At 33.7% G+C, this 13,686-nt stretch overlaps 1 protein-coding gene across 1 annotated transcript; it reads left to right on the top strand.

Annotated features, from left to right (window-relative positions):
- The first annotated feature begins 9,662 nt into the window (after positions 1 to 9,662).
- Positions 9,663 to 13,366, top strand: LOC114759757 (zinc finger BED domain-containing protein RICESLEEPER 2-like). Its single transcript, XM_028948998.1, has 3 exons — positions 9,663 to 9,900; positions 10,807 to 11,064; positions 12,831 to 13,366. The coding sequence occupies exons 1-3, from the start codon at positions 9,663 to 9,665 to the stop codon at positions 13,364 to 13,366; spliced, it is 1,032 nt and encodes a 343-aa protein (XP_028804831.1).
- Positions 13,367 to 13,686: the final 320 nt, after the last annotated feature.

Here is a 13,686-nt window from a genome sequence, read left to right as displayed (position 1 = left end):
GAAAAGAGTATTTTCGGGTTGGGCTATTCACGGGCAGAGCAGAGCCGGGCCGCAGGCACGCCATGCAACCCTGCCCATCTGACCCTGGCCGAAATATATATAATTATTTATATTATAATATATATTTTTTCAGAATTATATATATATATATAGTGTAATATTAATATGCTATATTTTATTATATTTCAATACTAAAAAAGAACATTACTCCTTATATTATTACACTTTACATTTTTAAAGTTCTAGTTTTTTTTTAAATATACCACCTTTTTTTTAACCTTTTTAAATTATCTTGTTGTGTACTATAATTGTCTTTTAACTTTTAGACGTTGATATTACTTTATATATCATGAAATGATACTAATTATACCAATTTGAATATAATATATAGATATCTATAAATTATATTAAACTATAAGTTATGAATATAATTGAACATGTTAATATAACTTGTATTTTTTTATATGTTTTGTTATTCTCTCAACTTTGTGGAGGTTGATGTCAATCATTTGGATTTTAAGATTTTAATTATAATTTTTTATTGTCTTATTTTTAATAAATTATGGATATTGTTAAATTTTTAAAGCATGGATATCTATTAAGAAATACGACAGTTTTATGACTTAAGTTGTAAATTTAAACAAGAAAAGCTTGTCATGCCCAGCAAGTATTAGCCCAGCCTAAGATAGCTTGAGCTTCTACTGAGCAGGGTTGAGCAGCGAGCTGTATTTTGCAACCAATTTATCTTTTAGACTGGGTATCAGGTAGAGGTCCTGTCCTATCTAACCCTGTACATACACATCTCTATGCATAGTGTATTACAATATGATATTATTACAAGGATATGCATCCCAACTAGCAAAATTAAATGTTATTAAATTTTAGTGTTGTTTCTCCCGCCGCCATATCCCTCGTGAATCGAGGCCCCGTGTTTTCACTTTGTCAATTAAGAAACAGTAATCTATCATGAGATCACTTTTTATTAATTTATTTTTTTCGTTAAAATTTTCTCAGCCTTTCCAAGATTTTCTTGCAACATTAATAATTAACTGTTTTTGTTCATATGCATGTCTACTTTTATACACAAATAGGGCTAAACACATGGTACTGCATTTCATGCCCTGTGTTTTGTCCCTTTTAAACCAATTATGTTCCGTTTCCAACGTCTTGTCTTGTACACACTAATCTGTGTGCGTGAGAGAGACTAAATTATACAAATTTATCATCGATCCAAGGTTCAAAAAATCGGATCGAACATTGAATCAATCGAGACAGTAGTTTAAAGGTTAATGGGTCAAATCGGGGCTAGACCAGAGTCAAATCAGTAGCGATTAAAATAATAGAATTTAATTAAAATGTATAAGATATTTATATTTAAATATGAATGATATGTAATTTTATTTAAAATATACAAACTATATTGTCTATACACATAAATTATTTCTTCTTTTCATTTCCGTTTTTAATTCCCTGCACGTGACCCTCTTTCTTTCTTTGTTTTTTTTTAATTCTCTCTTTCTGTTTTTTTTTGCTTGAGTGTTTAACACGCTAGATAGAGGAGAGGGGCTAATACTGATATGCTTTCCTTCTTGCCTTGCCTTCATTCTTGAACTTCCTATAGCATTTTGTCTTCACTCTTTTTTTTTTTTAATTGTGCCTTGCGCAAGTGATCATTGCTTCTCTGTTCTTCATCACCACGGTCTTGCTTCTTCAACATCAAGTAGCTTCCAAGGTTTCTCTCTTCACAGATCTAGTCAGCTCTTACAGAAGAGGACGATGGCAACGAAGTAAAATGACGGTGATCATCTTTTTTCCTTCTCCCTGCCTCCGTTTCCTTCCTCCTTCAGATTCGACCTTCAACCTTTGACCTCTGTCCTCCTCTTCCCCTTCTCCTTCCTCCTCTCCTTCTCTTCTAAGTAAAAATATAGTAACCCAGTGTGAGTCGCCAAACCATAGGGTTACTTTGGTTTTTACTGGGTCACCTCGGTTTAAGCTGGGTTACACTAAGTTGGTTTTCTCCTGATTTAGAAGGTAAACCAGACTAGATAACTAGCCAGTTCACTTGTTTTTGGTATGATCCAGCCGGTCCGGTCCCTTTTTTTGAATATTGCATAGATCTTGATTTAATTTCATAAGCTTTAATTGGGTTACTATAATTTAAGACCATTTTGATTTTTGTCTCTTAAGTTTCAAATCCTTAGTTTTACTTCATGAACTTTAATTTGTCTTAAAATGTTAGTATCTAAATATGTAATGTGTTAAAATCTATTAAGTGTCATAAATTAAATAGCATTAAAATAATGATATGAACTCACTAGATGACATCTAAATAGATTTTGCGTGAATAGGAGGAAAAAGATTAGTTCCTAAAAACACAACAAGAAAACAATTATATAGAGGAAAATGAGTTTATAAAACGTAGTATGGTAAACAACTCCACAAATAGCCAAAAAAAAAAGGAGCTAAATAGTTGTGTTTTTAGTATCTATTCTTTTTTCCCCCCTATTATCTGCATTTAAAGTGGATAAAATTCCAGAGACTAAAACCAAATGTTTGAAATTTAAGGAACCAAAACTCAAATAGGCCAGATTTTGGGGACCACAAATTATATTAATATTAATATAGCTTTAATTTTTGGTATAATACAGGATAAAAGCCCATCAAACTATTTATTCCTCAAAATTGCTCTTAGATGAGAAACCCCCCAATGTATGTATCATTGTATATGTGATCTACATCCTCAAGTGGTTCAAAAACTTCCTTAAAAAAAGATAACGTAATATACTATAATTCGCCACCTAGTCTGCTACTGTATTCCCTTCTTTATAAACACCAATCCTCTTGGTAATTATAGGAATCAGTCTCAACTTCCTCACCCCCATATTCTACACCAACTTGATACCCCAATACACCCCCCATAATTCTGCAGTAAAAGTTGAACACTGCCCTAATTTCTTCACACAACCCTCCAACCACTGGCCTAGAATCCCTCAACACGCCATCTCATCCTTCCATGCCATCATTTTTAACTAACACACATCGAAATTCAACTTCATCCACCCCTCACAAGCACCATCTGCTTTACCTCAAACTTATTAGATAACTAATTCGGTTCCCAGACATACTTGAATATTAGATGCTCAGGTTTCTCGGCAAGCATATACATACACTTCCCCAAACAACACCTTATTTCTACAATGCCAGAGCCGCCGATACACGACCCAAAAAATCACATCCCACCCATTATTTTTATCCAAATTCTGTAAGAACCACTCCATCCTCATCAAGCGAAAGAAAATTCCCACGGTTACTTCTTCACTCCTTCGCAAAGCAACCCACACCTTTCTAGCCTCCACACAGTCCCTTAGCATATGCAGGACATTCTTACTATCAACGCATTATTCATATCCCTCAAATCCCTTAGCCGAACCTTGCCTTGTGCTTTCCAACCTAATGCATGAATCCTCCTTTTCTCTTCCATAGTTCCCCGTATGAAATTCCTTTGCAGCTTTTCAAGCTCCCTACACGCATTCATTGGCAGCTAGACATGTTGCATGAAATGAATAGCTATCTGTGAGGTAACCGACTGTACAAGAGTTTACCTTCTAGCCATCAATAAGCATATTAAGCCTTCCAACTATTTAATATGCTATGCATCTTGTCAATTAGAAATTGAAAATTACTTCTTTCATTATTCCTATCATATACTATGAAATATCCTTCCTTAAACCCCTTTTAATATGTGTTTGGAAGTGTTACAATTCAAGTGGATCATGAAACAAGCCTTGGATTGAAAATTTACAATTGATTAGTCAGGTTACTGGTTATTGGTTAATTCTATATTTTTTAGTCTAACTTTGAGAATTCATGACTAATTATAGAAAAATCCTAATGAGGTGGTTTCTATAGGGAAAAAAACTGGACTTGACCCTTGCCAATTCGTATAGTTAATTGCGTGAAGATTACTGTTCATTTGGTCAAAACAGTGTTTTCCAAATTCTCTGTCCTATTTTCGAGCGATCATAACTTTTAATATACACATATAATTTAAGTGATATACCACTTGTTTTAAATCTTAGGATGTGCTCTATATGCTCACTAAATTTTATAGGCAGATTCATTCATTTGCCTCACTTTCACTCTGTCACAAATTCGTGACTCATTTAGGAATAATTTATCCCCTTACTTACATTAACAATTCATAATTAATTCTTTGCATATATGTAACCTCTCCAACAATCCATGCATTAGTTTCATACAGTATTATACTCAATCATATGTGTCAATTATACCATTTATCAACACATAATATCAATGGCATGCTCATATACTTATACATTAACCAAGAGAGGAAATCAATACACTTGAACCATAACCCTTTTCTTTCAAATCTTCTCTTCTTTAATTTCTTGATGGCACTTTTTGTGTTTCTCTTCTTGCACATTTTACCTATTGTGCTTTGTTAAGGAAGGATGAGATTTGGGAGACTCTCAATAGCAAACATTATCATCAATGCATGTAAGATGGATGTAAGTGTATGATATGCCTCCTTGATCTAGCACATGCTTAATTGTAACATGTTCTCTTGCTCAATGTTTCACATTAACATGCATGGCTATGGAAAACATAAAAGAAACAGAGTATTATACTTGTATTTGCATCCCAGATCATCATCAAATAACATAATGCACATCAACACACAAGAAAAAAGTAAGTTCACTGTCTTTTGTCTTTAAGCCTTCTCTTTCTCCCTTTGCTCCCAACCATCATGGTTGCTTGATCAACTTTCCCATTCATCCTCCTTGATGTCTGATGATGTCTGATGACTCTAAATACATCAACACATAATTACCATTTATTCCTTAGATCCATGGTAACAAATAACATCAACACTTTGTACTCTTTAAACCATCTTAACTTCTAACTTTTGAGCTTGATTTTCAATCTTTCTAAAATTAGTTCCACATGCTATTCCCATCTAATTTTGCATGTAAAATCCTTTTTCAAGCTCAAATTAAACAAAATCTAATACCTTCCTACTCAAACTAATCTGGCTAAAACATAGGGTCTTAGGGTCCAAAATTCTATTTTTAATTCTAATGCTTCTAAACTTGTTTTTTCACTTCCACCCTAAACAATTTTTCATTCTAAACATATTGGAAACATCAAAATGATCAAAATCCAATCCTAGCCCCAATAACCAAATCTGGCTGAAATATATCCTTAAGTAAACAACCATGAAATCTTTCACAAATCATCTTAAAATCACTTGATTCTCATTCCTTTTAAACCTTTAAATATGATTCTATCATCAATCAATCTTTTTCATGATTTAAATGCAATTGAACAGCACCTCAATCTAGGGTTTCAAGCTTCTAAAATCCATCAAAACCATGGCTAAGCTCAACAAGACAAATGGCAAGACAAACTACATCAAGAACCATAAACATACCTTGTCTTGGAGTTTGATCTTGTATGGTTTCCCTTACTCTTTCTCTTCTTCTTTTTCTCTTTAATTTGTGCATCTCCTCTTCCTTTTAGTTTTTTCCAAAACTCTCATCAAATGGGGGAAGGGGTATTTATAAAAATTTACTTAAATCATAGCCCTTGATCTTATATTTGTGTGGCTTGATCTTAGCCATTTATTTAATGTCTTTGGCCATGTGTCCCTTACCTTCTTGATTCTTGCTACCTAACCCTCTTAGATGTCCCCTTCATTCAATAGAAGTGCCACCTCATGGGATATATCACATGCCACCTATCACATATATGAAGAAAGCATAATATTTTATTACATAATTCCATTCTTCCAAACTTTACCGTTAAACTGTATTATTTCATCTATGTCTCCTCCCCAAATTTACATTAAAATAGGGAGGAAAATAGGGAGAAATTTGTGCTCCCTCATACCTTAACTATTCCTTCATTGATTTTACAATTTTATGTCATATCAGGTATTTTTTTGGGTCTTTACGCACCCGGTATCCCTGAGACATATTCTGAAACCCTTTTCACATCTCAAATGGGTTCACATGGCATTATATATACTTTCCATGGAGGGAAAAATGCCTTTCCCTTTAACTTTCATCAAAACGTTTAATAATATTTATTTCAAAGTAAACTTGATTGAATTCTCTCTATCGATCCATAGCTACGAGAATTTGTCTTTGGGTACCAATACCATCTTTTCATCATAAAAAATTTCTCTAACTCTTCTTAAGTCAAAAGTCAACCCATAAATAGTTTATTTTGATTTTTCTCGGATAGTGTATAAATAGGCTTTAAATTATATTAAAGCCAACCTCTTTACTTTCTGAGGACAGAATCTTTTTTAAAACCTGTGATAATTTCTCAAGTATTATTTTTTATTTTTCTCCAATTATCTGAGGTTAATAATTCCTCAAGTATTATTTTCATCCAATTATTGAGGCCTTCTTATAATTTAATAATTCAATTTTAACTAATATTCATAATTAGCCAAAACCCTGGGAATTTCATCAATCTGCTTCAGGGGTATTTTCATCATTCTTAACCCTATATGGGTCTCAAAACCTCATTTCCTATTTTCTGATTTTTTAGGATTTTTTTTAGAATTTTCGCGCATCCTTTTCATTACTACCCTTTTCAGCTCGAAACTTTCCAAATTTACAAGTAGGTCCTTACTCGGTTTTAGCCTAAGGAATCATCCCACTAAGGTTCCCAGCAAAACTTTTGGCCCTTAATCATCTCTAATTCTCTTACTTGAATCCTTGAGGCTTCATCAGAGTTTCTATCTTCCTCATTTCTTAGTCTCACAAAACCTTCACTTTGTAATTTGGTTTCTGAGAATCCTTCTATCCTTTTAGGGAACTTCCAGGACTCCTGCCACAAAAAGTCTAATAGCCTACCTATTTTAAGCTATTTCCTATACTTTTGGCCTCAAAATTTGGGATGTTACATACTATTTGTGCTCCAATCTCGTCTTTTCTATTGAACCCACAAGCATCACATATCTCCTTTTGCAAACTTCTCCCAACATTGTTAGAAAAGCAAATACTCATTTTCTGCTTACTAACCTTCTACCCTGACATCATATGAAATACATCATTAACATTGGAAATACGATCTACACTAGCTTCAGAGAAAAATGATAAATCATATGCAAAAAGAAAATGTGAGATTGCAACCCTATTCCTCCTAATCCTTACTAGTTCATAAGCTTATTTATTTTCTAACTCAACAAGTTTCTTTTCAATTCACCAAACTTAAGGAGACCAATTTATTTAATTTCCAAAATTTATATAACATTTCACTTGTAAAAGAATTGGCATTTGAACTAATTAAAATTGGCTTTTTAGATCGGTTCTAGAATATGTTCAAATAAGAGAGCCTAAAAAGTCAAACACTTTTAAACCGTTTGTTTGGTAATAAAGTGCTTTTTAGATCGATTCCTACGATTAGGTCTAGAAAGTCATACTTTTTATATTAGATGTTGTAACATCTCTCCTTTTAATCGTATAAGATATTAAATGGAAGTAACAAGGAGCTACATTTCATGACCTCAAGATTTGAAAATCAAGTTTTCAAATATTTCTTCTTGGGTTGGCATTTACAAGGTAACCCCAAAATTTTGGCCAATTTTGATAATTCATAACTAATTCTAGAAAAATCAAAACGAAATAATTTCAAGTTCTATTTAAAGCTCTTTTAATTTTCTGCACAGAAGAAATACTCACTAGTCTTATTATTTTGTCCTTTAAACTCTACATTTCATATAAAAAGTATTGTTCATTTGGTAAATCTTCTATTTTTTCAGGTTTTTGCTATAACTTCAAAAATTCATAACTTTTAATATATAGCTCCAAATTAGGTGATCTACTATTTTATTTGAGGGCACTCTTAGCCTGCCAAATCTCATGATCAGATTCAGTCATTTGCTCAAAAAGCCATGCTCACTAAATTATGACATTTTAAGTCATTTTCTTACTGGTTTTTAATGCCATCCTTTAAGTGTTCCATACTAAGGTCATGCCTTATAAGCCATTCATCATGTATATCCATGCATACTTATAGTATATCTATATTTATGTAAAAATAAATTTATTAACTCATACAATCATCCATATTAAGTTACAATACATAAAGCTTAAAACATAGGTTCATAAGTAAACAATTGCATTACATCTTGTGCAATTTTTTCTCAAGCGTCCACATCCTATCATTTGTCTCTTGAAGTGCCACCCCCCACATTGTGACAATTTAAATATAGGAAGGGGAGAGATTTCATAGAAATCTCAGTAGCGATGAACCATAATAAAAATGGTAACAACGTATTATTATGCATACTATATATCAATCATCATTCTCATGCATTCACTGGCATTATCATGTCAGGGAAAGTAAGCTCATAATCATACCATTCAATAACTCAATTATGCATATTGTCAAAGCATTAAATGCAATGAGTTTAACACATCACATCATAACTAGCTCATCCACCTCATAGCATAAAAACATATAACAACAAATAAACAATGCAAATTAATATCAAAGTTTTAAGTTTTTTCTACCTCTTTTCAAGCTTAACTCTTCGTGCCAATGAACAATGCCTATCAAATATAATAGAGGCATTATAAGTTTAAACTTAAACAGCATTAATGACACGGCTTGACATAAACCCTAACCCTTGTAACATCCTAAATTTTAAGCCTAAAAGTACCAGAATTAGCTTGAAATGGACAGGCTATCAGACCCCTTTTGGTAGGAGTTTCAAAAGTACCTTAAAAGAATAAGAAGATTCTGAGGGACTAAATCACAAAGTAAGAGTTTTTTGAAACCGCGAGATAGACAAGTTAGAGACTCCAATGAAGTCTTAAGAACTCGAATATGGGAATAGGAGATGATTAGGGGTTAGAGGTTGTGCTTAGAACCTCAGTGAGATGATTCCGGAGACTAAATCCGAGCAGGGACCTAATTGTAAATTTAGAAAGTTTTTGGCCAGAAAGGAGAGTGATGGAAACCATGCCTGAAAATTCTAAAAAAATCTCAGAAAAATGGAAAATAAGATTTTGAGCCCCGAATAGGGTTAAAAATGACAAACATACTCCTAGAGCAAATTAATGAAATTCCTAGGGTTTTGGCTAATTATCAATAATAGCTAAAATTAAATTATTTAAAATATGAGAATGCCTTATATAATTGAATTAAAAATAGGGAATAATACTTGAGGAATTATCGCAAGTTTTAAACATAATTTCTTCCCAGAAAGCTAAGAGGTTGGCTTTAATAAAATTTAAAGCCTATTTATACACTATCCAAGAAAGTCAAAATAAACCGTTTATGAGTTGGCTTTTGAACTAAGAAAAATTAGAGAAATTTCATATGATGAAAAAGTAGTATTGGTACCCAGAGACAGATTCTCAGAGTTATAGACTGATAGAGAGAATTTGGTCAAGTTTTCTTCAAAATAAATATTATTAAATGTTTCATTGGAAGAACAAGGGAAGAGCATGACTCTCCCTTTAGGCATGTTATATAATGTCATGTAAGATTGATTGTGATGGAAAAAGGGTGCCAAAACATGTCCTAGTTTTATCGGGTAGGGCTGTGCAAAAAAAACCTGGGACCCGATCAACCCGGTCCAACTTGGATGAACCCAATTAACCGGGACTGGTGAAACTGAAATGCCCCCTCCTGATGAACCATTCCCTCCTCCTCCTCCTACTGCTATTGATCTTGTTTCTAATAGTACACAAGATAAAAGTGGAGACAATGTGAGTAGAAAGAGAAAAGAGCTTGAGAAGAAAAGCACAAAATCACAAGTTTGGGAGCATTTTGTCAAGTTGCCTTTAGAAGAAACAAATGGAGAAGTTAAGGCTGCTGCAGATATTGTCATGCAATTAATGCTTGTGACCCAAACAAGTATGACACAACATCCTTGAAAAGGCATTTTCCAAAATGTCACAAGAACCCAAACAGGGTCGACACAATACAAAGCAATCAATGTTGAACTATGTGACACCAACTAGGCAAAAAGGAAGCTTAGTCTCTTGTGTTTTTAATTAAAAACGATGCAAAAGGGCATTGGTTGAATTTGTTATTTGTGATGAGATGCCATTTAGGATAGTTGAGAAGTATGGGTTTAGAACTTTTGTCAAAGAGCTAGAACCAAGATTTCGAATTCCATCACGGGCAATAGTTGCTAGAGATTGTTGGCAACTATACCTTGGAGAAATCAAGATATTGAAAGAGGTGTTGAAAAAGTCTGCACATCGTATTTGTTTAACAACTTATTGCTGGACATCCACTCAAAACTTTAGTTATTTGTGTTTGACTTGTCATTTTATTGATCCTGATTAGAAGTTGCATAAGAGGATATTGAATTTTTGCATGATTGAAAATCATAGGGACGATACAATAGGGAAAGCCATTGAGAAGTGCCTATTAAAGAAGTGCCTGTTTACCATAACCATGGCAATGCATCTTCTAATGATACTGCCTTGTCATATCTGAAAAAGTGGCTCAAGAATTGGAAAGGCATGATTTGTTGAGGTGATTACCTTCATCTTAGATGTTATGTACATATACTTAACTTGGCAGTTAATAATGGGTTAAAGGAGTTAAAGAATAGCTTTGATTCAATTTGCAATGCAGTTAAATATGTTCGTTCTTCTCCAGCTCATCTCTAAAAGTTCAAGAATATTGCTAAATTAGAGAAAGTGGACACCACCAGCCTTGTTTGTCTTGATATCAATACTCTGTGGAATTTAACATATTTGATGTTGGAATTTGCTTTGAAATTTCAAAAGGCTTTTGAATGTTTGGAAGATGAAGATGATGATTATGAGGCATCCTTTGCTAGAGGTTCCAAGAATGAAGGCCCTCTTAAAGCTAGTGATTGGAATAAGGCAAGAATGTTTCTTCAATTCTTGAAGGTGTTCTATGACATAACTTTGATGTTTTCAAGTTCACTAAATGTCACTTCTAACACTTGGTTCCACCGAATTGCTCTAATTCATGAGTTATTGGAAGAGAACATTGTGAATGCCAATCCTTTGCTTATGGAGATGTCCCTTAGCATGAGAAGTAAATATGAAAAATATTGGGGTCAAATAGAGAACATGAATCCTTTACTCATTGTAGTTGTGATTTTGGATTCTCGCTACAAGCTTGCTTATGTATATCATGTTGGAAATTGTGCCCTAGGGGCCAATCATTGTGTTATGAACATTGTTGATTTATGAATTTCTTAATTATGTTATCATATTATTTGCATGTTTACTGTGATGACTATCCTTGGATAACTCATGATTTATCCTAAATGTCCTTGGTCGGTCATCTATGTGGGAGAAGAGATGAAATAAGACCAGTATGACTTTGAAGATATATAAAGATATAAATCAAAGTCATAGGCACATGTAAGAGTACAAGGTGTTGGACTGACCCGCTATGAGAGAGCTGCATGGGTTAAGTCATAAGCTTCTCTCATATACAAACCATGTCACTGTGCCCTTTGACCTGAGATCATCATGGATTCCTACATGAGAAATGCTTAGCTTTGACCTAGTCAAAAGTCACTTTTGACCGAGTGATCATAAAGACTATGTTCAGGCTTAGTGGTTTTTCATGCGGAGGAATGTGAATGGTCAACATGGAATTTGTCCCTCACATTCGTAGAGAGATATTACTGGGCCCCTCGATGAGTGAGTCTGAGAAATGTATGGCCATACTATAATGGAAAGGTAGTTTCATTTCTGTACTCAGACTACTCAGGGATCGAGAAAGTAATGGTTATGAATATGAGGATGACGTTCTCCATGCCTCATCCATGACCAAAATGTCGCGTGACAAAAGGGATGTGATATGGTTTTATGAAAGGTTACATCGTTCAACGATCCTCATATGATTTGGGTAGTCGTGATGTCTTACTAGAGATCACTTACGACTTGTGAGTCATTATAGTTAATGGCCCACTACCAACTTCATATGGGCCTATAGGGTCGCACACAAAATAGCCCAACACGAGCTATGATGTCCAGATTCGTTAAATCTAAGATATGTCCAAATTCAATGAATAATATAGGGTGGACGTATATATATATAAATTCATATATATATACATATTATATAAATATAAGAGATATTAATTATTAGATTTAATTTATAAGGATAAATTAGATCTATATCAATTTTAAATTGGTAAGATATAATATAATATCTCAAATTTGATTTATGAGAATAAATCAAATATAATTTCGTCATATCTTTATTTTGAATTAAATAAATAGGTGAATTAAATCTGTGGGACGGATTTAATACAAACCATATTTATTTAATTGTTTTCTTATCTGATTAGGCAATATTTGATATTGTATTAATTTCGAAATTAATTTAGGATTAATTTTGAAATCAAATATCATTCATAATACCTATAGCATCCTATATATTTGATATTAGGAGCTAGGGTTTTGGGTGTGAGAGTGGAAAAACTTGCAGATAAGAGACGGCCAAAAATAGAGAAGGGAGGACGGATTCTTTAAACATAAACCCTAGAAGGACAAGAGGCGCTAGCACGTCGTTCGTGATTAGAATGCTGTTCGTGTGGATACCGGTAGAGGAAGCCGATCCGAGTTGTTGACTTCGAGCGATAAAAGAGGCGAGCAGAGGCATCCTGAACGGCGGAATCCCCGAGCCACCAAGAAATTGAACATCGAAGGTAATACTTCTTACTACTTGACTTAAACACAATCGGTAGATTCGGGCAAGGGATTGAAAATTTTAAATTTATTTTCCGTTGCGCGTCTTTCAATTCCCTTCATATCATATTTTTGATAGGCTTTTTCATAATGTAGAAGTTTGCATGGCCATGAAAATTAATATTAGAGATGTTTTGTATCACATGTTTGATGAGTATTCTATGGGGCAAGCAAGTAGTAGTACTTCAAGCAATGTTTCTTCTGTACCCCTAGGATCATCAACATCAGCTATGCCAAAAGGCCAAGGTAGTAGAGATCTAGGTCATAGACGGTTAGCATCCCAAAAAGAAAAAAGCTCCTCAGACCCACAATCTGAATTAGATAGATATCTTTCATCTTCTTCAGCTGATGATACCCCTGTTGATGATGATTTTGATATGTTAGCATGGTGGAGAGCCAATTCTAGTAAATATAAAATAATTTCTAGGATGGCACATGATGTCTTGGCTGTGCCAATGTCTACAGTGGCCTCTGAATCAGCCTTTAGCATTGGAGGATGTGTAGTGGACTCTTATAGGAGTTCACTATCACCAACAATGACTAAAGCACTTATCTGTGCCCAAAATTGGCTACTCCTAGGGAAATCTCTTTCTGAATTTGCATCCATGCTTCAAGAGTTTGATAACTTTTAGGAGATAGAGGGTGTGGTGAAGACTGGTATATGCTGTGATGCCATTGATTGTTTATATTTTATATAAATGTTCAAATAAATTTCAATTTTTTGTAATCATTTCTTAGTGTGTGTTGTATTGTAATGTCATATTTTTACCATGACTATTGTAATGTCATTGACTACTTATGTTTTATATACTTTTCAGATCCTTCCAGTGTTACTGATGTTGGAGAGGATGTATGACTTTTAGCATTTTAGTTTCAGATATTTTGGACTTAGACTATAAAGTCTTTTGGTTGTTTAATTGTAGTAGTTTGTTTTTTGACTACATGGCTGGAT

This window comes from Neltuma alba, unplaced genomic scaffold (genome assembly GCF_004799145.2).
Source record: "Neltuma alba isolate B1F8T4 unplaced genomic scaffold, ASM479914v2 tig00010892_pilon, whole genome shotgun sequence".
NCBI lineage: Eukaryota > Viridiplantae > Streptophyta > Magnoliopsida > Fabales > Fabaceae > Neltuma > Neltuma alba.
The sequence above is the reverse complement of the archived record's forward strand: the minus strand, read 5'-3'. Positions and strand labels throughout refer to the sequence as shown.